The sequence below is a fragment of the Genypterus blacodes genome, unplaced genomic scaffold (assembly GCF_046128005.1).
Source record: "Genypterus blacodes isolate CSIRO-AG114 ecotype Tasmania unplaced genomic scaffold, CSIRO-AGI_Gbla_v1 ptg000154l_1, whole genome shotgun sequence".
Lineage (NCBI taxonomy): Eukaryota > Metazoa > Chordata > Actinopteri > Ophidiiformes > Ophidiidae > Genypterus > Genypterus blacodes.
The window spans coordinates 327,233-353,171 of NW_027466956.1; the positions used below are offsets into that span (position 1 = coordinate 327,233).

Sequence of the window (25,939 nt, forward strand, 5' to 3'; positions counted from 1 at the left end):
ATAAACTTCTGGTAACGAGGAAATGAGGATCAGGTAAGGGGACATGGAACATGAAACAGGAAACTAAATGGATACTGGAGACGATTACAAAATAAAATAGGTGACAATACACGTTTATGACACTGCAAGTAATATAACATGATATAACTGTAGTGGAGGTGCGTCTGCCTTTTATCCCACATGAACTGGGCTGTTTTAAAAGAAGGAGCTACAACAATGGCAAAACATAAAGTTTACAGAGCAGAGCAGTACATTAGAGACATGCTGGATGCTCGATAGGAGTGTGTGTGCGTTCATAGTACAACTCAACAGAAAGAATCTAATCAAGTGCTGGATTGAGAGGTGCATGGATAAACAGTCCATTGGCTCTCAGAACAACAGCCTTTAATGAATAAGCGGATCCTAACAGGACTTCAGCCTCACATCTTCTCTATCAGGCTGTAGAGTGAGATGTGTGCATCGATGAGAACAAGAAATGGGATGGTGCGCGTGAGTGTGTTTTCGTGAGAGAGAGAGAGTGGAGGTGTGTGTGTTATTGGGTTCTGTTCTGTGAGAGAGAAATCAACTTGCAGTAACACCACTGTTAAAAATAGAAGCAGTGAGTGAGCGATTACTGGGAAGATACATAATACCTAACTGAGGCACTCGGATCAGCCCATTCTGAGGTGCTGACATATCAACCTCTCCCATTCTTTACACACACTTTTGTGTTGGACATTTAATTTAGAAATGGTAAAATTGCAATTTGCCCATCAATCTACATTCAATTACCTATACTAACAAAGTGAAAAAAGAAATTTGAAAAAAAAACTGAGTAGCAATTACAGCCTGGAGTCTTCTTGGTTATGATGTGATAAGGTTTGCATACCTGGATTTGGGTATTTTCTCACATTCTTTTCAGCAGATGCTCTCAAGCTCTGTCAGGGTATCATCAATGGAGAGCTATTTTCATGTCTCTCCATAAAATATTTGATTGGGTTCAAATCCGGCCATTATAGGACATTCACAAAGTAAGATATGCATTATTACAGATCCGATGTTCTTGGCAAGACTTGCACTATGCAGCATTCAAGCGCTACAAATAGCCATGCACCCAGGCTGTAGCCAGGCAATGCAAGTGTGTTGATAGGCGAATGTTAATTTGTTGACATCGCTATTGTTTATTTAAGTAGCTGTAGCGTCTGATTTATCAACAGATTCTACAATCCCAATACCTAGTGAGCTCAGCTGCCTCAATAGACAGCATCATGTGATCTAGTTAGGCAGTCTATGGGCACACAAGTGAGATAACGACTTCATCATCAACCATCCCTGCCCCTCTAACACAGCTTCTTTGACAGATCGCTTTGAAAGAGTTGCTCTTTCTTAATGCAAGTACCAAAGAAGGCTTCCAGCACATGTCTGCTCCCATTAAGAGTGATAAGAGTGATAAAAGAAGAGTTAGATTAAAAAAATCAAATCACTAGCTAACCAGTGTCTTAGCAATATGTGCCAATAACCACTGTGATAGATGAGTTTAATTACCCTAGTAAATTATTCTCTTCCATCTTCATATTAATGTAACGGGTGTGTCTGGCCTGCTATAGTCTTCTACCAGGCTGGCAGCACATACGCCACTGTGGCCTCCTCTGCGTTGTGTTCTGTTGTCTGGTGAATGAATAGGACCACAGGCAACGGCTGGTTGTTACCTTTTATTATCAACGATAGTCTGTGTGAATGAAATGAAATAAAATACAACTTGTAGTCTCCCAGACACGACTCGACAGCTTCTCTCTTCATGGCGCGTGGCGCGAACTGCGAGTGACGTAGCAATTATTACATGCATTTAAGTCATATAACAAAATAAAATGTACAGAAGTGCGATAAACTCGACCGTATACAAACTAATGAATGCAGAATACGACCAGCATCAACCATGAAAACAATGAACAAATAAAACACATACACGACTCGACAGCTTCTCTGTTCATGGCGCGTGGCGCGAACTGAGAGTCGCATAGTCGTGACGTCATTGACATGAGACCTCATAAAATGACAGTACAGGTATTGACACTTGAAATAAAATACGAAAAAAATCAAAACGTCCAAAACATTAACAATAAACAGACATAGATCAAAGATTTGGTGAAATTTCAACCAAACATATTTACACTTTTAACCTAATTACATTAACATCAGCAATAGCACTATCTAACCCAGCCCATTTGAAAGTATGGCCAACACCACAACCTAAAATGCTAATCCATGAATACATTCAATTTACCAAAACGAAAATTTGTACAATTAACTTACTAATTACACCACGTATCTGTAACTATTTATAAAAAACGAATAGATAAAAAATCTACAGTGGTTGAAATAACTTGCTTAGACGCATTGCATTGTGTGATTGTCGGGTTTACTTCATCTGATGCTGCTTTAACATTTGACCAAAATAAGGTATTTTGGCAAACAGCATATTTAAGACAACATATATATAACATATATAAGTAAATGCAGTAACTGAGGTTAATATAATTACAGTAACCAAATGGCTGGCTCAATGGTGGAGCAATAAAACAGAGAGATTCACAGCTTCTCTCTCCAGGAGGGCTTGATAACACATATCTGCCAATAGGTGAAGGGTCACTGTATCACCTAATCAAAGCCTCAGCATTTGTGGGCCAGCAGAAGGGAGGAAAGAACCTCTCAGTTTGGGGATTTTAGCCAGATCAAAGGAGGTAACCGAAGGGTTAATCACACTGTAGTGTTGTTCTTTAATGTACACAAAGACGTATTCCATTCTCCCCCATCGGCAGCTGTTCATACCTCAGATTTGAATTACAGCGCTTCCTCTGAAAATCATGGCTCAACCAATCAATAAGGGTTAAAACGCATTGTCTTTTTTTTTGCAATTTGTTTTTATCGAAGCAGATATTGTACATGACATTGTGCATACAGGTGAAGGGAATTTTGGAGATCATTTTTTATATAGAAAGAGGGGAAAGAGGAGAGAGAGAGATAGAGAGAAGAAAGGCAGGTTGTTGTTGAACTTTATGCATAGACCCTGAGGTAAAATACAAGTGGGCTGGAATTGCAATGAAGTCATAGGGTACATACAGAACTTAAAACGCATTGTCATCAGTGAATTGGAATACTATGGAACGCCTTGTGTTTGCTGCATAAACTCAATTGTACGTGGAAACTCATGGCCTGACCCACCACAGCATGACTGGGGCAGGACGAGCACTCTTCAATGTCTTATTCGAGTAAAACTCATCTGAAGATTTCATTTCATCTTTTCCTCATCATTCATCACCAAACCAACAAACACGCAGAAGGACCCTCAGCTCTGTCCTTTATTAATAAAGGTGTCTACGAATTGGGACATCCTTTATGTCAGGGCTCGATATGATGACTGAAAGGGCTGGCTGTGTAGGTAGACTGGGTATTTCAACACAGCCGTTCCATTGATATTTCATTTCACTGAACACTAAGGTATCTATTGCCGATAAAGCAGCCAATCCGGATTAACGCTGCGTTCAAGTGCACCTCATAAACTCGTAAATATGATAGCTCAATCAGGAAAAAACTAATTGTGTTTCTTCAGTGTTGTGTGTCACTGGAAATATCTGAGACTCACAATGCAGAACAGGACAGGCATATGTTGTATCGCAGTGGCTGTTCCAGAAACCTCGCACGTGAGGGTGGTTTCCTGAAATCTCTCAATAATGAGCAGATGCTTGATTGATAAATTATGAACCTGACATATAATTAAGCGAGCAATCTTAACTATATCCGAGTTTATGCGTTCTAAAATCAGCGATCAGGTTTGGCTAGTCATTCTGTCTCCCAAATTAACATATTTCCGTCAGCACCTGAAGGCAACATATCACTTTATTGTATCAACAGCAACCCGTCATTATTCTCTTCTTCCAGGCCGACAGAAAGAGGAAAAGCAGGGATAAATCTTCAATCATTTCATTAATTCATTAATTTGATTGACCATTGGTTGATTATGACTGAGGAGACCAGCGTGGATCTGAGGGAGGCTGAGGCTAAGGATGCTGAGTTTAAGGATGCGGACAAGATGAAGGATACTGCAGATCAAAAGGACGCTGATGCAACCGAGGCTGATGTGAGCGAAACGGATCTGGATCAGGAGGAGCAGGAGAAGCAACCAATGACCCCAGCGGGAACAGAAGGGGACGGAGCCGTGTCCGCTCCCGGTGGAGCGGTGGAGAAAAACGGCTCCGTGACACTGAAGATCCCCGAGCAGGAAGCACAAGAGGCGAGGTTCACCGGGCTGAACAAAGAGGAGCTACTGCGGGTTGCCGGGACCCCGGGGTGAGGATGAGCAAACTGCTCCGCCACAGAAACACCCTCATTTAGCCAGAAATTACCTTTGATATCTGCATTACATTGTGAAATTGGCAGTTAGCCAATTTCTAGGTAATGAAGGTTAGTGTCATGCGTTTGAAGATATTCTCATGGAGTGATACATGGAAGCTCTCGGTGGTAATGTCTTTTGTACAGGTTTGAGGCTCAATAGGTTACTAGTGTATATAAGACTGCATTTATAATGAATGAAGTCATTAAATTGAGCACCGATTACTGATTTGACTGTCACTGACGACTTATTATTAAAATCTTGATTTAATGTATTCATTCATTCAGTATTTCATTCACATTTTAAATTCTGTAACTATTTTAACAATTTGTTAATGTCATCCAAGAAGAAATCAATGCTAATATGAGGATATTGAGGCAGATGTGGTTTGGCTATAAACTTTCATTATTTCATTACATCATTACAGAAGAAATGTCATTTCAGCACAAACACAATGCAGATGTGCACATGCACATCTGTATTTGGAAGAAGAACAGAAGAACAACCTTTATTAATCACAGTTATGCAGTTAAAACACAAATTCGAAATTTGCACCCCCCTCACGCACACACGCACACAAACTGGCGACCTTCCTCCCAAGCCCCCAAGCCTTCCATCTACTGCCTTTTTGACAAACTAATTTGCAAACAAATTACAGCAGCTTTTCTCAAATGAAGGCTCCATCTCTCATTTATGACATTAACAGGTGTCATGGGTAATGTTTGAGCAAGAATATTAATCTCCAACTGACTCAGCGAAAATAGATGAGCAGGCATTAATTTGCTTCCACAATGGTTTTTTGCAGCATAACAAACAAGGATGTACAATTGCATTGTCCACACAAGCATTTCCTAAGCGCAAATCATTTCACATCGTCACACTAATTCTGATAACTGTTTATTCCACTGTTTTTTCAGCTCCACTTCCCGACAGTCTCTAACTTAGAAAATACTTTCATCCTTTAAAAACTGTATTTACCCTATGAGATCATTGCAATTTCAATCTACTTGTATTGTACCTCAGGGTCTACGTATAAAGTTTAACAACAATAATAGTAATGATAATACAGCGTTCCTTCTCTCTCTCCATCACTCCTTCTCCTTTTCCCCCTCTTTCTGTATAAAAAAATATCTCCAAAATACCCTATAATTGTATGCACAATGTCATGTAAAATGTTTGCTTCAATAAAAACAAATAGCAACAAAAAAGAAAATACTTTGGTTAACTGGCCTTCTTCAACCCGAGGCCTTGAGATGCAGCAAACCTCCAGCTCAGGTATAAACTCAACCTTGCAGACAAACCAACAAACTGAATGATAGATAGATCTGACATCTATGATTCCCTGCCTTGATGACCTCCCACTACAATCTAAAACCATATCTCTGTTACCAATTACTATCAGAGAAAACAGCTAGTCATGATGGACACTCTGGATTTAGTTGATTGAGCCCAAAGACAATTACCAAATACTATTTTTCATATCTCTGAATATGGTACTTGAGTGTTAACTTGGTATTAGAGAATGCAATTGCAATTTGACTGTATACTTGGTCTATGGAGTAAGGATATTTCACATATTATGGACATGGTCTTATTCTGGATCAGAATCCACAATGATTATAGAAAGGTTGAAATTGTTTTCACATTTTACTGAATGTGCCTCATCTTTGCCATGTAATGGTGGTATATGCAGAGGAGGACAGAGTACACAGCTTCATTACTTAAGTAAAAGTACAGATACCGCTTGTTAAATTGTCAGATGTTAACTTAAGTAAAAGTACTGAAGTACTTGTTTTTAAAAGTACTCAAGTACTCAAGTACATTTTCTAAATATTGTATTATTACTGCCACAGTGCTTACCTGTACCTATAGAAACCTCCTGGATGGAGTTTTTTATGGAATCTTTAATGTTAATACCTTGAAGAATGTAACACATTTAGAAAATAAAATCATTGACAAAAAAGTCATTTTCATATTTTTAAAATGTTACTTTATTCAACATTCCAACTTGCTCTGATGATTTAATTAATGAATTAATGGTTTAAAAAGACCAATCTAGGCCTTCAGGTAAAGTACACTCAAGACATCAGCAGTGGTGCAATGGGGATTATAGTATTCTTTGTGACGTTGTCATAAGAATAGCGTTCCCCCACTAATATGCATATGTACACAAATAAAGCCATATTCGGATGGGATTAGTTTGATGTGGGGTAAAATGATTTTACTTCAGGACATCTGACTGTAATATAAATGACCAATTCGCACGGGATTAAGAAATCCCTGTATAATACCAGAAATGGGAGGGGTAACTTGATTTACGCACTGCTGTCACCAGCTGTCGCCATGAGTGTGTTACATTGCTTCCTTATATCGTTTTCAAAAGGAGGATAATAATAGCAAAGAATAGGCATATAGATACAGATATATATGATAGTAATTAATGAAGACAAATATTACCCATTAACAGTGGTGGTAAAGTCTCGGCCTGATAAATTTGCCCTTCCTTTTTTTATCAGTGTTCGTATGTCCAGAACACTCCGGTTTTGGCCCAGGCTATTATATTTCGACTGCCATCTGAGGTTGTTTTTCCGAACCGTTTTACAGAAGGTAAAAGTCCCCGTAATCTTTTCTGACATTCTCCGGAATAATTACTGTCCAACTGAATCTGACCATGGAGTTTGCATTCATGGTAGGAAAACTGAAGCTGATTGCTGATAGGCTGTCCCTGTCAGTGGCACCTGTACAATCCAATGATGTTTGAGAAGGAAACAACAAAATACTGAATCCACAGGGTTTCCCCGCTTTTTATTTTTTTTAGAAAAAGTAACAAGTACTTATGGTTATAGATAGAAATGTAGCGGAGTAAAAAGTACGATATTTGCCTTTCAAATGTACTTGAGTAAAAGTCATAAGTACTCCCCCAACATGATACTCGAGTAAAGTACAGATCCCTAAAAAGTGTACTTAAGTACAGTACTCAAGTAAATGTACTCCGTTACTGTCCTAATTAAGGTGTCTAAGAATTGGGAGAGCCTCCATGTCAGGGCAGACTTAAAATGCTGCCTATTTAGGGAGGTGGGCATGAGGCTAAATCTTCTGCTGTCCAATACCTGAACCAAATGTAATGATAATGCATCGATAGATATGTTGAGATATATGAGGCACACGCAGACTGATCAATAACTCAATCTGTCTCTTGTGGATTTGTGAACTTTTTTCCTCTTGTTGGTGTTGCATAGGTGGGTGCGGATGCGCTGGGCGCTGCTGGTGGTGTTCTGGCTGGGCTGGGTGGGGATGCTGGTGGGTGCTGTTCTCATTATCCTGCAGGCTCCTCGCTGCAGGGAAATTCCTGTAAATAACTGGTGGAATGAAGGACCGCTGTACCAGATTGGATCCATCAAGGCCTTCAGTGACAGCCACAATCTTAAGGGTGAGCACATCCTTTAGTCACAGAAAGAGCTAATCCATGGTATGTTCTTTACATAGAGAAAGGCAGTTTGATTGGATGGTTGAACCTTTTTCTGACCAAAGTCCCTACAGTATATCCTACCTTAGCTTAATTTACGGTTGTTTAATCCAAAATCTGAGCCACCACAGAGCAATGTGGCTGCAATGTTTTCAATATTTATCAAATGTATACATTTGTAGTATTTTTCTAGATAACATGGCAATTTCATATAATACGAAAGAGCTCATTTATTTACGAATATCATAAAGTCCATATTACATAGAATGATGTGATTATTCTGGCATTTACTTGAATGAAACTTTGTTTTAAAATAAAGTCTTAACATGAACATACAAAGATCCTTGTTTACCAAGCCTAAATCCAGTCTATACTATGTTTATTCACAACATCATAAATATAATAATTGACAACACCTGTAACATTCTGTGAGGGTTTGAACCATTGTGTACAGTCTTTCCACTGACATCTATTATCAAAAAGGGTGATATTTTATAAAATATGACATATGTAAATATCTCAGGTGTGGAGCAGAAGCTGGACAGCCTATCCCAGCTGAAGGTGAAGGGTTTGGTGCTTGGTCCAATCCACATGGCCCCCCCAGATGGACCCATGAATCTGAAATTTGAGGAGGTTTCTCCCGAGGCTGGCACCCTGGAGCAGTTTAAGGACCTTGTCCAGTCTGCTCACGGGAAGGGTGAGTGGAAAAAAACCCAATTTCGATTCAGCCACAATGCATTAACTGACCCCTGATTAATACATTGTAATTTTTACGCTGAAAAATAAGGGGTTTTCTGGTTATGGTAGTTCAAATTATGAAATTTTCCTGAACGTGTTCCTGTGTTGCAAAACAGTTTAACAATCTCACTGACCAGATTTTAAGGGAATTTAGTATTAATTAACCCCTTAAGCCCTATGCTTGTTTTAGGGTTATCCTCACCTATAAACACTGTTTAAACCTGAAGTAAATCAAGCTGGCCATAGGATTTTGGTGGCCCTAAACCAGTGGTGTCAAACTCAATTTAGTTCGGGGCCAGATTAGCCCAATTTAAATTTAAGCGGGCCGGATTGGTAAAATCATAGCATAATAACCTATAAATGGACAACTCCAAGTTTTCCCTTTGTTTTAGTGCAAAGAGGTACAACTTCATATTGCAAATGTTTACTTTTATTTAACTATCTTTTTACAAAACATACTATGAACAACCTGAAACTTCTGAAGTAAAACAAGCGCAATTACAACAATAAGCAATAATAACAATAAGGTATATATAAAACAACTTGTCAAGATCTAGAAATTATTTTAAATGTACATACATTTCCACATCTGTGTAGTGATGTGATCCGAACTGACTCACTATCCGTGGGTAACTCCAACAAAGTCTTGGAGGAACAGAGAGTTCAATATTGACAGTTTCAATTTGCTTTCACTGACAACAATACAGGAGAGAAATAATAAATAATAATAAATAATAAATAATAAATGATAAATGATAAATGATAAATGATAAATGATAAAAAATAAAAAATAAAAAATAAATAATGTGCTTGCCATATGGAGAGAAATGAAAGAGAAATTATAATAAATAAGAGAAGTAAAAGGCAAAATGTCCAAAGACATTTCCAGAACAGTACCAAGCTGGAAATGAACGTAAAAGAGCGAGTTGGATACTGCTGTGGAAAGCTGGGGAGAGCAAACAGAACAAGTACATCGATTTGACAAGATCGTAAGGCACAGAAAGCCCTTCACAGGCGGAGATTACATGAAACAATGATTTACTAAAATATTTGAGAATCTATCCTCGGAAAATCACCTTCGTGAATTGCGGCTCCGACGCTGATCTGACGCTGATGTGGAAACGCTGCATTTTAATGGTGGGATGCTGCCACTGGCGGGTCACAAAATCGACATGTGTTGTGGGAAATGTAGTTTATGGACAATGTATGCTTAAATGCGGCAAAGACGTTTATTTTGCTCTCGTAGGCCACATAAAATGACTTGGCGGGCCGGATGAGCAGGTGAGCGAAAAAAAGATTAACGCTGATCGCTGCTACCACTTCTACTGCTGCTCAATGCCACTCTGGCCAAACGCTTCTCGGAAACCGGAGAGAACTTCCTTGTAGGAGCTCACATTGTCTTTGTAGACCTCTAGGTGGACAGTGAGGCCAGATTCTCTCACAGAGTCTCTCCAGTCGATTACCTGAGGCCCTCATGGAGTTCAGAGGTGTACCAGGGGGCTGGACAGGTGAAGGAGATGGAGCGGGTTTTAAGGCGGGCGAGGGAGTCAAGGCTATGGATATACACTGTGGTCATAAGGGGTTTGGAGGCCAAGTGGGTATCCAACACGACACGTGCTCACTGACTTGATGTTGTGGAATGTGATAAGATGATAAGTATGCCGAAGGGGAGAGGGGCAGAAACAGAAAAGAGGATGGCATGGTGATCTGGACAGCAAAGTCCAGGCACTGTAGATGGAGGGGAGTAGTGCCTGTGGAGCACACAAGGTCCAAAGTGTGGCCTTTGGTGTGGGTGGGTCCTTGGACATTCTGCATGAAGTTGAACAGTCCAGTAGAGACAGAAATTCCATGGCAAATATGCAGCTAGAGGAGTCGAAATGGACATTGAAATCACTGAGGAGGAGTTTGGAAGGAGATGCTGAGCATTAGTAGCTTGAATAAGTCAGGAATAAGACAGGAAGGTGGTGGAGCTTTTCAGTCAAATTAAAGGTGAGACATTCCAGAGAAGTTGCAGTGGGTACTGGAAGCTCTTTGACCTTGTGTGTATTTTGCAGCAGTATTGCTTGTACGTAGATGCTGAGCAGGAGTGAGTGGGAGGAATGACACTATAAATGCAGAGGAGACTTCTCAGATTACGAGGATGCATCTGTGGTCTGTTTTGATGATGACAACAAGTCAATTCACATGCAATGTCTCCAAGGGCTTTACAGACCCACAACATCAGGAAAATTCCTGCCCCGCCCAAAGCTCTCTGGGAAGACGAGGAAAAACTCCCAAGAAAACCTTAATGCATAAGGAAAAAAGGAAGAAACCTCTGGAGAAGCAATTCCAAGAGAGATTCCCCCTCCATGACTGGCTGAGTGTGCAATAGGAACTTCCTAATGTTCCTTTATATGTAGTACTATATGTATATGCTGGTAATTTTGAGTTAGGATATTTGAGTTTTCCTGCTTGTTTCCTTCCTGTTAGTTGTTTCCTTATGCCTGTTTTTGGTTTTGGAGTTTTGTGGTAACAATGAAAGAGATTAAATTTAATACATTTCACATTATTTTCCGAAATAATTTGCACTACATGTGGCCTTAAGGATCGTCTTGTTGATTAGAGCACTGTTATACTGCACACTATTGTAGAGGCTGCAGGTTATGATCAATTTAGCTTTCTAAAATTGATACTAAGTCCTCTGGGAACCACCCTTTTTTGCAAGGGGAAAGGATAAAAGGGGATTGGTCAAGGTTTCACCATAATTTATTTTATTTTATTCATTAAAACAACAAGGAATCTCAACAGGTAAGCTTGAGTTTGTTTGTGTTTGTGTGTGTGTGTGCGGGTGTGTGCACGTGCGCGTACTGAGGGAGAGGCACAAAATGGCTGACACAATCCATGAGGGTGGGTCAGTCCCTGTGCAAGTGAGGACACATAGATCTGGATCTATCTCGGGAAGTTTGAATGCACACCGGCTTATATCGAACACTGGAACGGAAACAGTTAAGCATAGAAATAAAAATAGAATACAATCTTTATTGGCTCAAATCACACATGCGAACGCGTCACCATGCAAACACGGCAATCTGAAATGTCATGTGTGCCCCTCTTACACACACACACACAAGCTTTACAGAGGGGTCAGCACAGGGCAGCCATGATACAGCGCCCGCGGAGCAGTGTTGGGGGTTTGGTGCCCCGCTCAAGGGCACCTTGGAGGCAAACTGGCAACTCTCCAGCTGCTAGTCCATTTTCTTGGTCCATACAGGACTCGAAGCGGCGATCCTCCAGTTCCCAAGCTTAGTCCCTTTGAACTGAGCTACTGCCGTCCTACACTATTATGAAACACCCCCTTATAATTGGACAGTGATAAGGGATTGTATTTTTGTGTTGGGACCAATTTTACTGTAAGGTTATTTAAGGTACATGTTAAATGGACTGTACTTATAGATCACTTTTATCCAAATAACTTTACATGTATCTCACATTTACCCTTTCATTCATACACTGGTGGCAAGGGCATACCATGCAAGGTGGAGGAGTTCAGTGTCATGCTCAAAAAAGGAATGCTCTCTAGGAACAAGGAACATTCCAGAGCCACGCCGTCTCAGGTTGTTGCTCATGTAAACGTAACATGTCATATGTAATATGTATATCCCTCTGAAATGTAGTGTAGGAAAAGGTTATGTCCCTTCTTTGTTTAATTGACATGAGTCTTTCTGCAGGTATTTCTGTGGTTCTGGATCTGACTCCAAACTATCAAGGATCATCTGGACCCTGGTTCTCCAACATCAGTGTGGTCAATGTGGCTGAGAGGCTGAAGGTGAGTATCCTACCTGAGCCTACGTAGAGCCAGGACAAATTGGAGCTGGCTATGTATATACAAACTCAAATAAATAAAGCCCATCTCACCTTTTCAGACAAAAGAAAGAAATCATTAACAACAAAATACACAGATGATGACAAATATAAAATGTCATGGGTTGATCGCTCAGTAGCGGTCCTATCATAAGTAGTTCTAACTTGGAGATGTCTATGTTCTTTTTGTTACTTGTTCCTTAATGTTCCGTTTCTTTAGTCTCAGTTATAATGCTGCTTGACCTATAGGCTGCCATTGACGCAGTTTAACCACCAAATCCTCCTCTCTAAATACTCTGAACTTGGCCTCTAAGGAACCGTTCTTTGCTGGTTTGACTCCTATCTCTCAGGGAGACATTGTCATGGAGGGCAGAAGTGTCTAAATCAGCACTGCTTGTCCACAGGGGTATCTTAGGTATTGCTTAGACCCCTTCTCTTTTCAATATACTACAACTCACTTGGCTCAACCAGCTGCGCACATGGCATCTCATAGCATTCCTATGATGGTGTCAGCCAGCTCTTCCTGTCCGTACCATCAAAAGACACAGTACATGCAGGGCATGTCTCACAAATATCCCAGCATGGGTTTAAAGAAGGTCACCTTCAGCTTTACTTATCAAAGTTGAGTTTCAGTTCCATACAACCACCAATTAGCATCCAGCTTGACTGCTCACATCAATTGCAAAAATTGATTCCACAATTGGTGACCAACTAAACTTCAAAGAACATGTTGCTTCAGTCTGCCTGTCACATAGTTTCACCTTATACAACATCAGTAAAACCAGACCCTACTTGCCTGAGTATGCGGCACAGCTCCTGCTACAGGCTTTTGTCATCTCACGCCTTGACTACTGCAACGCCCTACTGTCAGCATGTACATGCTCTGTCAATAAATGGCGCCTGATGCTGCCAGCACAACATGGCTCTAAGTCTCCAGCCCTTGGTGGTGGAATGATTTACCCAACTCCATTCGGTCTGCTGAGTCTCACTTGGTCTTTAAAAACGACTAAACACTCGGCACTTTTGGAAGAGATCTACAATAGGTCCTTTACAACAGAAGAGATCCTTATAGATCTTTTACAATTTCAACAAGATGGAGAAGAGGATAAGGCAGTGGGCTTAGAGGAGGCAACTAGCTCAGAGAAAGTGGCCAACGAAACTCTCAAAGATAGTAAAGGTATAGTGTCCCTCATATTGGCAACATCTAAAAGTGTTGTCCTAGTGGGAGTAGAGTTGTCAATTGTTGCTTTTAAATGATCAACCTTGTTCATAAAAAACTCCATGAAGACATTTGGTAAGGACTCAGAGCTGACTGGGGGTACATGTTTGTTTGAAAGCTGTGCCACTGTGTCGATTAACAATTTGGGGTTACTCTTATTGTCATTCATCAATTTTCAGAAATTTGAGCAGAGTGAAGTGCTTGTTCATAACTTAGTACTATCAGACCAGACAAGTTTAAAAACTTCCTTTTTAGCAGTCTGTATGCCTGCTCAAGTCGACAGATATCACTTGTGACCAGGGAGCCCAGTTGTCCCGCTTGTGAGACCTTCGCTTTCAATAGAGTCAAGTATCTGATAATAAGGCAGCATGTTATCTGTTACATATCCAATGAGGCCTCATTAAGTTTAAATGAATTTAGAGTTTGTGGTAGTTCCTCAGCAAGCTGACTGAATGCTAGGACCTAAAATACAGTTAAAATTGAAATAAAGCATTTGATCTGCTTACTATTTTCACACTGGTCACACCTAGACCATGTGCCAGTACTAAATCAAGTGTGACTTCCACCTCTGTGGATTGACTCTTGGATGTATCGGGAGAAACCCACTGAGACGGAGGAGAAAGCTTTTTTAAGTGTATCATTTTGATTCTGGAAATGAATGTTAAAGTGACATGCAACTGAGATTTAAACACCTTCTGACATTGTTGGTAAAAGCCGACCTCTGATAAATCCTGTTTGGTCACTGTGAATTCATGAGGGGATTACTGAATTTAAATCTCATGTAAGTTGCTTTAGATAAAAGCATCTGTCAAATGACTAAATCTAAGTAATATAAGCTGTTGGTCATGATATAGTTTTTCTCAATGAAGTGTGAGTTGGTTCTATTACAATATGAGTATGTTTGTGGCTCACTGTCTGTAATGGGGACTTTTTTTTTTACCCCAGTCTGCTCTGGTTTTCTGGTTGGACAATGGTGTGGATGGCATTCAGCTGTCAGGTGTGGAGCGTGTAGCAAGCACGGTGCCATCTCTGTGGTCCGACATCAGGGCCATTGTCCAGAACGGGACAATGAGTGAGAGGTCCAAAAAAAGGTGAGAAACCATCCAATGTGACAACTTTGTCTGTAAATTGCATTCCCAGATTTCCTGAGGTTTTTTTTCAGGAATTGTTGACTTAAGGGTTAGAAAATGTTACAAATAAAGGTGGTTAAAAAACACCTTTTAAATGTATATTTGTTCATCTTCTTCGCAACTATATGGGGGGAAATAAATTGTTAAATTTTGTAACTTTTCTGCATTTTTAAGAGTCCTTATAGGTGTAACAGAGAAACGTTCAGATGAAGATGTGTCTGGCCTCCTCTCCTCCACTGGAGTTGACCTGCTCATCTCTGGAGTCCTTCACCCTGGGAACTCTGATGCCACAGAGCGTGCTAGGTCCATTCAGAGCCTGTATTCATCACATAGTCAGTTCAACCTGGCCTGGAGCCTGGGCAGTCGGGATCAGGGTCACCTGGCATCAGTGGTGGGCATTGCTCTGGTCAGACTGCACCAGCTGCTCCTGTTTACTCTACCTGGGACACCCGTCTTCAACTATGGAGATGACATCGGTTTGACTGATAAGGTGAGGACATGCTTTATATCACAGGTGTCAAATTCAAGGCCCGCGGGCCGGTTTAATTTCCAGCTTGGTACTTTTCAGTAAATGCTGTGTGTTTGTTCTGGAAATGTCTTTGAACATTTTGCCTTTTACCTCTCTTATTTATTATAAATTTTCTTTAATTTGTCTCCATATAGCAAGCACATTATTATTAGTTATTATTATTTCTCTCCTGTATTGTTGTCAGTGAAAGCAAATTGTAACTGTCCAGGCACAGTTAAACTCTGTTCCTCCAAGACTTTTTTGGAGTTATCCATGGATAGTGAGTCAGTTCAGTTTACATTTCTACACAGATGTGGAAATGTATGTTTATTAAAATGATTTGTAGATCTTGAGAAGTTGTTTTATATATACCTTATTGTTATTGTTTATTGTTGAAATTGCACTTGTTTTACTTGAGAAATTTCAGGTTGTCCACAATAGGTTTGTAAAAAGATTGTTAATTAAAGACATTTGCAATATAAACTTGTACCTCTTTGCACTAAAACAATCCATTTATAGGCTATTATGCTATGATTTTACTAATCCGGCCCACTTAAATTGGGCTGAATCTGGCCCCAAACGAAAATCAGTTTGACACCCCTGCTTTATATCCATCAACAGACAAAAAGACTGAGATAGAAATTTCTATTGGATTGTAATAAAATCTGGTTTAGATATTCATAGCAGATCAATATTTACACTTTATTTCACATACTTCAGCTTTACATTAATAATAACGTAGTATGCCAATATGCTAACATAAAATGATATGTTACACATTAAACTTGAAGTTGAAGATCATGCAACCTGAGCAGGGCGCATTGGCTAACGTGGTCAGAATGGTTGCCTGAAAATAATCATACCAATTTATTATGAATACACTCACAATTCAAGGGTTGGTTGTTTGACGTGTCTGTTAATCTTGATGATTTCTCATGTGTTAAAGGGCACCAAGTTTCCCATGATGGTTTGGGACAAAGATGAGGAGTTGAATGGGACTCTACGGGTTAGTACTGTGTCAATAACCTTTTCAGTGTTATGAGGACAGTGGAATAAATACTTTGTGTTCTGACAGGAGGAGCGGGAGCAGCGTCTGTCATGTCACAGATTCTTCCAGACTTTGAGCGAGTTGCGAGGAAAAGAGCGTTCCCTGCTGTTTGGAGACTTCCTCATCCTCTTTAATTCCTCTTCCTCCATGGCATACTTACGTGAATGGGACCAGAGTGAGCGTTACCTGGCAACCTTCAACTGGGCTCAGGAGGAGGTGGAGCTTGAGCTGAAGGGTGGGGGGCTTCCTAGACAGGCAGTGGTTGTCCTCAGCACCAACAGCAGCTCTCTGCCCGCAGACAGCCGTGTGGACCTGGCAACTCTGCGAATTGGCCCTGGACAGGCTGCGCTCCTCAGGTTTCCCTATTCAGACTAGCCCAAACACTGTTAGAGTAGAGTTTAGGCTCTGCGGCAGGTGATAATTGAATTATTGACACCACAACACTGTTTTTCCATGTTTTAATCCTTGAATTAAAATCAACTTCAATCAATTATTATACTGTACCTCTACCAAGGTTGAACAATCCCACAATTGCTTAATTTTATTTTACATTTATATTGATTTAAATCAGAATCTGCACAACGAGTTCTGGTCATAATCGATGTCAGTGTTTCCCCTTCAACAATTTTATCCATATGAATCTTAAACCACAAATGTTATTCCCTCCCTATGTGCCCTCTGTTTAGTCAAGGAATGTGTTCAATTGTTAAGATATCTTGTGTGAAAGAGGCTATTCTCCATTAAAAACCATACAAAACATGTTTAGCCTCACTCAACTCATTGTTAGATGTGGATTAAAACAAATTAGAACAACTCTTGCTCTAACATCCAACTCTGATCCCTTAGCTGTGCATGGTGGTTTTGGTGTGTACTCTCTGTTTTACACATGGAAATGTTTCTGTTATTTCTGTGATTTCCACTGTCGCCAAAATGGATTATTTTTTAACTATCTGGCAGCAGTCCAACTTAAGATGAAACAACTGACCTGTTTTCCAAAATAGTTCTGTTAAAGTGACAGTATTGGTTTAAGACTGCTGATTAAAAGTTAGTGACTTAAATTATTTATGTCTGTATGTGTACTGTAGTTTGTGAAAATGAATCGTATTTGGCCCTTCTATGTTTAGCGTTCCATGAAAAGATGTTACAAATAAAAGCATTTTCAAAGGTCATGCCTCTTACATGTGATTTATTATGATAATTTGATTATAATTATGTAAAGATTTAAATGAGAAGGATCAAAATGTCAAACAAAGAACTCCTGGGTTTAAAGGGTTTTATCTTACAGTATATCACAGTGATCCTGCTTCTGAAGTAGTGCCTTAGGGCGGTATTGCTCAGGAAGGTAGAGCATTCGTGTAGGGATTGGAAGGTTCCTGGTTCCACTCTGGGCCCCTCCCTAGGGAGCATGTCAAAATGTTCCTTAGCAAGACACTGAACCACTAACTGCTGCTGATGTGCAGATTAGTGTCATGGATGGCACACGTGAAGTAAAGTCATCAACATTTCTATAGCCTAATATCACCTACAATGTCTCAAAGGGCTTTACAGGAAATTCTCGACCCCGTCCAAAGCTTTCTAGAAAGATGACAAAAATCTATGAGGAAAAGGAACAAACCTCGGAAGACACAATTCCTGAGGCATTATCCCGTACAATAAAGCCTGCAAAGCCCTAAACACGAACAAACATTAACCCAGGGGCCTGTACTAAGCACGATTAAGGCATTAGTCAGCTATGTTGCAAGGTCTCATTTTCCAATGTCACAAAGCTGACTTACTTCTGAGCACACTGTCACCACAGTAACTTATGCTCCACTGCAATGCTGGCCTGGAGCAGAATTTGATAGCGCTTAGTCGGACTGAAATATAAAGCCCTGCCTCTTGAACAATCACATTACCATCATTGTACCTGCAGGACGCTGTCACAGTTCAGTCATCCAGCTCTGTTTTTCCATTGATCCTGCCTCCGCCCCACTCAGCCTGCCAGGCACACCCACCTCGCCAGTCTTCTCTACTCACCTGTGCACACAGCTGCTTCTCATCACATGCAATCAGCCCAGCACATATATTCACCAGCTCCACACTCACTCCTCTGCCAGATTGTTCTTTGCCATGCGAGACCTTCCAGCATACTCCTGCCTGTCTTCCCGGTACCGACCTTGCCTGTCCCCGATTCCTCTGCTTTGCCTGCCTCCTGAATTCCCAGGTATCCTGACTAGTGATGGGCAGATGAAGCCCCATGAAGCCTTGAACCTTTCCATCAACTGGTTCGAGAAAAGTTTCATTTCTTGAGGCTTCATGTGCTCACAAACCCCCTGCTGGTACTGAGGAGGCAGGGGTGGACAAGTATCCAAGAGCAAGCCTGTATAGGCTTGGGTATATTTGCCTCTGCCTCTCCCAGTACTGCAGAGGATCCTCAGTCCTGGCAATATTCGGTTCTGCCAGGTAGCATTGTGCTTCCACTGTGGCATCAGCAAAAACATTTGTTGTCTTCCTTGACTCCGATTCCATGGCATGAAATGGCTCCAGAGTTTGTTTCCTGAAAGCAGAAAAATATATAAATTAGGTCATAACTCCAAAGTAGAATGTAAATTAAACCAAAAATACTGACCAGGTCTCTCAGCTCCAGAATCCTGTGAAGTGGACGCTACAGGTGGCATTGAATGAGAACTGCTAGACCCAATAATATTTGCACATTCAGCTGTGAGCCGTTTGATGGCTTCCTCTGTCTTCATTGGACAGAAGAAGCCAAGTGCCTTGAATCTTGGGTCTAGCAGTGTTCCAAGGGACCGGATGCTCATACTCTGCACTTTGTATAGCTTCTCCCTCAGGAGCCTTATGAGATGCTCTCCCAGTTCCCGAGCCACTGGTACTGCCACCTTTGCAGTCTCCTCCTGGATCATCTTCTCAACCATTTTGAGCAATGGCACCACTTTGGAGCCAGATACTTTTTTCTCTTCTGAGAGCTCAATTGTTGCTTCAAAAAAAGGAGACAGTACTGCCAGGCACCCACACACAATAGTGAAATCCTCTGAGGTCAGAGCAGGAATGTCAGTTTTTAGGCCCGCCAAAGCTGCCCCCACAGGCTCCCTGAGCTCTGCTACTCGCTCCAACATCTGGAAGGTGCTGTTCCACCGAGTTTCAACCTCTTGGATTAATTTCTTCTTGGGCATCCCCATCTGGTCTTGAACTTGGTCCAGCTTTTCCTTCAAACATAAAAAAGTAAATGTTACACATGTAGCAATGTAAAATAATGTGTAAACAAATGTGAAAATAATGTTACTCACTTTGGCAGTTGTGCTGCTTCTGAAATAGCCCACCAGCTTTCTTGCCTTTATGCGAATGCTCGATAGCGCTGGGGTGAGTTCCAGGGCCTTTTTCACAACTAAATTAAGTGTGTGAGCAATACACACTGCATGGCGCAGCTTCAGCTCCCTGCCACAGGCAACCATGTTTGATGCACCATCAGTAACTAGATAGATAGATAGATAGATAGATAGATAGATAGATAGATAGATAGATAGATAGATAGATAGATGCTTTATTGTCATTGTACAACATATACAATGAAATTGAGGTGCAACTCCATGTTCTCACATTCAGCCTTGCACAGTAAACTGACCTAAACAAGTTACTTTTGATCGGATGCCCCATTCCTCCATGAGGGAGGATTTCACACTGGCCAGGTTTTCTGCTGTGTGTGCCTGCGGGAATTTCAGTACACCAAGTAGTGTAGACTTCAGACATGTTTTAGCATCAATAAAATGGCATGTTACAGGCAATTATGCATCCATGTTTAGAGATGTTCACATGTCTGCTGTCAAAGACACTGCAGCAACTTTCTGGACCTCAGCTTTGGCCTTCTCCTTCTCACGCTGGTATCTCTCCTCAACCATGGCTTTTACAGCCTAAAGGAAAGGTGAAAAGAAAGGTTAAAAGAAGAAAATAATAATCAGTGCATTGAATCCAATAGTACTCTCATGTTTCATCCATGTCACCAAACAACCCTTTCTTGTTGGGAGGATGTAGGTTGGATCTAGTTTAGCCACAAACTCTCTAAATCCTGTGTCCTCCACTATACAGAAAGGCTGGATGTCTTTTACTATCATTGACACCAAGGCATCATCCAGGACCTTCTTTCTGCTCACTGGAAGAGAAAATAACATGACATGTTTTTACAAAAATATAGCATTAGTTATGTCGATTACATTATTATAGTTGATTAGAAGATATGTCAGGAATTGAAAAGTATGTTCATACAGTGGATATTTTAAATGACTGACTTGGACTGGGTCCAGCCACATTCCCCTCACTGTTTTCATGCAAAGCATGAAAATGCCTCAACATGGGTGTTATTGTTGTATGCCAATTGCTTGGCACACAACAAACACTTCACCTTGGATTAAATGACAAAAAGTGAAAAAAAAATTAGATGAATAAGTTATAATTATTATTATTATTACTGAAAGTGTACTTACCTTGTTGGGAGAGATCAGCTCAAAATGTTCCCACATGGGGGAAAACTTCCTCTTTCTCACAGGTTCCATGGAAAAATGTAGTTGTAGAACAAGATATATATCTATGTCACTCACAAACCAACAAATCACCATCACAAACCCACAAAGTGTGAGCGGATCCATTGCAATACTTATAGATGAATGAATCCTGCCAAAAATCGAACCACTTCCTGAACCACCGAGGCTTCGAACGTCATCAGTGACGTCACTAGCCCCAAACAACACAAGCGTCGATACGCGCTGCACTAAAGGCTTCCGGGATTTCTCGACACACGCTCCGAAGCATCGGCACGGTACGACCCATCACTGATCCTGACCGCCCGCCTGTTCCTGACTACCCGCCTGCCTGCTCCTTCCTGGTACCTTTGCTGGATCGACTGCCTGCCTGCCTGCCCGTTCGACCGATCGATCGACCAACCGACCCCGGCAGTCTTCCAGGCCGTGGCCAACGACGTCCTCAGAGACATGGTCAACAAGAATGTTTTCGTCTATATAGATGACATCCTCATTTTCTCCAAATCCCTCGAAGAGCATATCCACCACATCCAGACGGTTCTCCAACGCCTGCTGGAGAACTCCCTTTTCGTGAAGGCCGAAAAGTGTGAGTTTCACACACAGTCCGTGTCATTCCTGGGTTACATTGTGGCCCAAGGTCGCCTGGAGATGGATCCTGCCAAGGTGGGCGCTGTGATGGGTTGGCCGGTCCCTGAAACCCGTAAGCAGCTGCAGCGGTTCCTGGGCTTTGCCAACTTTTACAGACGTTTCATCCGCAACTATAGCTCCATTGCTGCCCCTCTCACAGCCCTGACATCCTCCAAGACTCTCTTCCGATGGTCCCATTCGGCAGAGACTACCTTTCAGACCCTGAGGGGCCGCTTCAGTTCCGCGCCCATCCTCCAAGTCCCCGACGCCGAGCGGCAGTTCGTCGTGGAGGTGGATGCTTCAGACGTTGGGGTAGGGGCTGTGCTGTCCCAGCGAGCTGCCAGTGACCAGAAGCTCCACCCATGTGCCTTTTTCTCTCGGCGTATTTCCCCAGCCGAGAGAAATTATGACATTGGTAACCGGGAGCTCCTAGCTGTTAAACTGGCCCTGGAGGAGTGGCGGCACTGGCTGGAGGGAACCAAGCAGCCCTTCCTGGTATGGACGGACCACAAGAACCTGGAGTACATCCGAACCGCAAAGAGACTTAACTCTCGGCAGGCACGTTGGGCCCTCTTCTTCACCAGGTTCAATTTCACCCTCTCCTACAGACCCGGCTCCCGCAACGTCAAACCTGACGCTCTGTCACGTCAGTTCCAGAGGGAGGATGATGACGCCAGTGCTTCAGACACCATCCTTCCGTCCCCGTGTGTTGTGGCCTCCGTGACTTGGGAGATTGAGGAGAGGGTGAGAGCTGCCACAGAGGGTCAGCCTGGTCCTAGTGCCTGCCCAACAGGTTGCTTGTTCGTGCCTGCAGCTCTGAGGTCGGATGTATTCCAGTGGGCCCATGCTTCGAGGTTGACCTGCCATCCTGGGATCCAGAGAACCCGGGATGTCCTTCTGCAACATTTCTGGTGGCCCGCACTACAGGAGGACACCCGGGAGTATGTCAGAGCCTGCCAGACCTGCAACCAGAGCAAACCGTCGCGCCAAGCCCCATCCGGCCTCCTGCAGCCTCTCCCGGTGCAACATCGCCCCTGGTCCCACATTTCAGTGGACTTTGTGACGGGCCTGCCACCATTGGATGGGAAGACGGCCATTCTTACCATTGTGGACCGCTTCTCGAAGATGGCCCACTTTGTATCCTTATTTAAGCTCCCGTCAGCTAAAGAGACAGCCCAGCTGCTCCTCAACCATGTCTTTTGCCTTCATGGGATTCCTGTGGACGTGGTCTCGGACAGAGGGCCCCAGTTTTCCTCAGTGTTCTGGCGGGAGTTCTGCAGCCTCTTGGGAGCCACCGCCAGTTTGTCATCTGGGTACCACCCTCAATCTAACGGCCAGACTGAGAGGATGAACCAAGAAATGGAGATGGCCCTCCAGTGTATGGTATCCCAGAACCCATCCTCTTGGTCCCAGCATCTGTTGTGGGTGGAATATGCCCACAACACCCTGACCAGCTCCGCCACCGGTTTGTCTCCTTTCCAGTGTGCCTACGGTTACCAGCCTCCTCTCTTCCCAGCCCTGGAAGGGGAGGCCTCTTGCCCCTCAGTCCACGCCTTCATCCGCCGCTGCCGTCGGACCTGGGCCCGTGCTAGGGCCTCCCTCCTGAAGGCGGCAGACCAGTACTCCTCAGCAGCCAACCGTTGTCGCTCTCAAGCTCCAGAGTACCAGGTGGGCCAGAGGGTTTGGCTCTCCACCCGTGACCTTCCTCTGCGTGTGGAATCCAACAAGCCGGCTCCCAAGTTTGTCGGTCCCTTCGCCATCAAGAAGGTCATCAGCCCTGTGGCAATCCGGCTCAAGCTCCCCCGGTCTATGCGGGTGCACCTGACATTCCATGTGTCCAAGGTCAAGCCGGTCGGCGAGAGCCCACTGGTTTTGGGGACGTCAGGGGCCGTCCCTTGAAGGGGGGGTTCTGTCACAGTTCAGTCATCCAGCTCTGTTTTTCCATTGATCCTGCCTCCGCCCCACTCAGCCTGCCAGGCACACCCACCTTGCCAGTCTTCTCTACTCACCTGTGCACACAGCTGCTTCTCATCACATGCAATCAGCCCAGCACATATATTCACCAGCTCCACACTCACTCCTTTGCCCTATTGTTCTTTGCCATGCGAGACCTGCGAGTCTTCCCAGTACCAACCTTGCCTGTCCCTGATTCCTCTGCTTTGCCTGCCTCCTGAATTCCCAGGTATCCTGACCGCCCGCCTGTTCCTGACTACCCGCCTGCCTGCTCCTTCCTGGTACCTTTGCTGGATCGACTGCCTGCCTGCCTGCCCGCTCGACCGATCGCCGCCTGTCACTGTGTTTCTGTGCTGTCTGCCTGTCTGCCGGAGTGTCAGTAAACCGTTGAACTGTACCAGTGATTCTGAGTCCTTTGTACTGCAATTGGGTCCTTACACCACCCGTTACAGACTCCCCTGATGTATCTTCTCTAGGGGGTTTCCCCGTATAAGGAGATATTTTAAATTCCTCAAGGATATTCTTAACGGCACAGATTCTTGGTGGAGACAGTATTTATGTACGCTTCTTACTTGCTTTGCCATGCGTATCACGCTGCCAGGATTGCAACTAAAACATGAGAATTATACATCGTCTAAGGCAGTGGTCTCCAGTTCAGTCCTCTAGCCAAAAAGTACAAAAAAAAGTACTAAGCATTAAAGAAAATGGAATTAAAGTGCAAACCAGACTGCATAACAACAGAATAAAACATATATATACAGACTGTTACAAATAAATAAATCTAAAGTGGCATGAGTGCAAAGTGATAATATAGTGAAAAGTCACTGGTTAAGGAGCCTGATGGCCTGGGGAAAGAAACTGTTTTTGAGTCTGGTAGTCAGTGTCCGGATGCTCTGGTAGCGTCTACCGGATGGCAGAAGGGTAAACAGTCCATGTGATGGGTGGATGTGGTCTTGGGGATTTCTCGTGCTTTTCTAAGGCATCGTGTGTGATAGATGCCTTGCACAGGGGGAGGTTGGAGCCAATGATCCTCAGCCTTGAGGCCCTCAGCAGAGCAGCTGCTATACCAAGCATTAATGCAGCTGGAGAGGATGCTCTCAACGGTACACCTGTAGAAGTTGCAGCGAGTTTGAGTAGACATGCCAAACTTCTTGAGTCTCCTCGCGAAGTGCAGGCATTTCTGGGCAGTTTTCACTGCCTTGACAGAATGTCTTGACCAGGTGAGATCGTCGCTAATGTGTTCACCGAGGAATTTTAAATGGGAAACTCTCAATGGGCCGCACAGTCATGTGTGAACAGGGCATATAGCAGGGCTGAGTACGCAGTCTTGGGGGGCTCCAGTGCTCAGGGTCAGCAGGAGGAGGTTAGGTTACCCATTCTCACCACTTGGGGCCTGCCCATCAGGAAATCCAGGATCCAGTTGCAAAGGAAGTTGTGAAGACCCAGGATCCTGTGCTTGGGGACTAGCTTGCCTGGCACATTTGTGTTGAATGGGTGTCAGGAAGGGTGGAACAGACGTGGGTTCTGACTAGCCGTTCAAAGCACTTCATGATGGTGGATATCAGTGCTACAGGGCGGTAGTCCTTCAGGCAGGTAATGGCGGGTTTCTTGGGTACAGGGACAGTGGTGATCTGTTTGAAGCTGGTGGGAACTACAGACAGGTTCAGGGAGAGGTTGAAGATACAGGTGAATACCCCCCCTAGCTGATCGGCGCACACTCTGATGACACGGCCTGGAATGCCATCTGGCCCTGGAGACTTTGTGGGTTTATTCTTTTGAAAGCTCTCCTCACGTCGGTCGTGGTTAGTGACAGAGTGCAGTCGTCCTGGACCTCAGCTAGGCTCACTGCGGGGTGTTGTTGCTCGCCTCAAACCGTGTGCAGAAGGTGTTGAGTTCATCTGGGAGAGAGGTGGCGGGCGGGGCATCACTGCTATCCCTCCCCTTGTAGCCTCTGATGGAACGTGAGTCCATTCCACATGCGTCTGGGGTCAGGGCTGTGGTAAACAGACTTCAGCTTGTCCCTGTAGGATCTTTTGGCATCTCTGATGGCCCTCTGGAGGTCGTATCTGGATGTCTTCAAGGCCTCCAGGTCCCCTGAGTTGTAGGCAGAGCCAAGAGCTTAGCACGGACTTCACCATTAACCCAGGGTTTCTGGTTGGGGAAAGACCTGACAGTGACCTTCAGAACGACATCATCGTTGCACTTAGGGATGAGGGCAGAGACAGAGTCTTTGTATTTGTCAATGTCTCCATTGACTGCTTCACAGAACATCTGCTTGCTTTGCTGCGAAGCAGTCGTGGAGGATGGTGGTGGATTCCTCACTCCAGCGTTGTACTGCCTAATAACCAGTTCTTCCTGTTTAAGGCGTTGTCTGTAAGTGGGGAGTGGGAGAATGTAGATGTGGCTTTACCAAAGGCAGGACAGGACGGGGGACGGGTTTGTAGCTGTCCCGTGATTGGGAGTAGCAATGGGAGGTGGTGGTGGTGTGTGATGGTGGAGGGCACCAAATCCT

At 43.3% G+C, this 25,939-nt stretch overlaps 1 protein-coding gene and 1 long non-coding RNA gene across 2 annotated transcripts; one reads left to right on the forward strand and one right to left on the reverse strand.

Moving 5' to 3' along the window:
- Nucleotides 1–3,997: 3,997 nt before the first annotated feature.
- On the forward strand, nucleotides 3,998–16,693 carry LOC143012739 (amino acid transporter heavy chain SLC3A2-like). The gene is made up of 8 exons (XM_076166026.1): nucleotides 3,998–4,326; nucleotides 7,609–7,799; nucleotides 8,359–8,532; nucleotides 12,281–12,378; nucleotides 14,578–14,723; nucleotides 14,937–15,252; nucleotides 16,217–16,276; nucleotides 16,346–16,693. Exons 1-8 carry the CDS (start codon nucleotides 3,998–4,000, stop codon nucleotides 16,691–16,693), a joined length of 1,662 nt encoding a protein of 553 aa, XP_076022141.1.
- Nucleotides 16,694–18,640: 1,947 nt separating this feature from the next.
- On the reverse strand, nucleotides 18,641–20,245 carry LOC143012712 (uncharacterized). The gene is made up of 4 exons (XR_012965072.1): nucleotides 19,938–20,245; nucleotides 19,603–19,787; nucleotides 19,424–19,521; nucleotides 18,641–18,854 (listed from the first exon to the last, which is right to left on the reverse strand). It is a non-coding gene; the product is annotated as an uncharacterized LOC143012712 (long non-coding RNA).
- Between the last annotated feature and the right edge of the window lie 5,694 nt (nucleotides 20,246–25,939).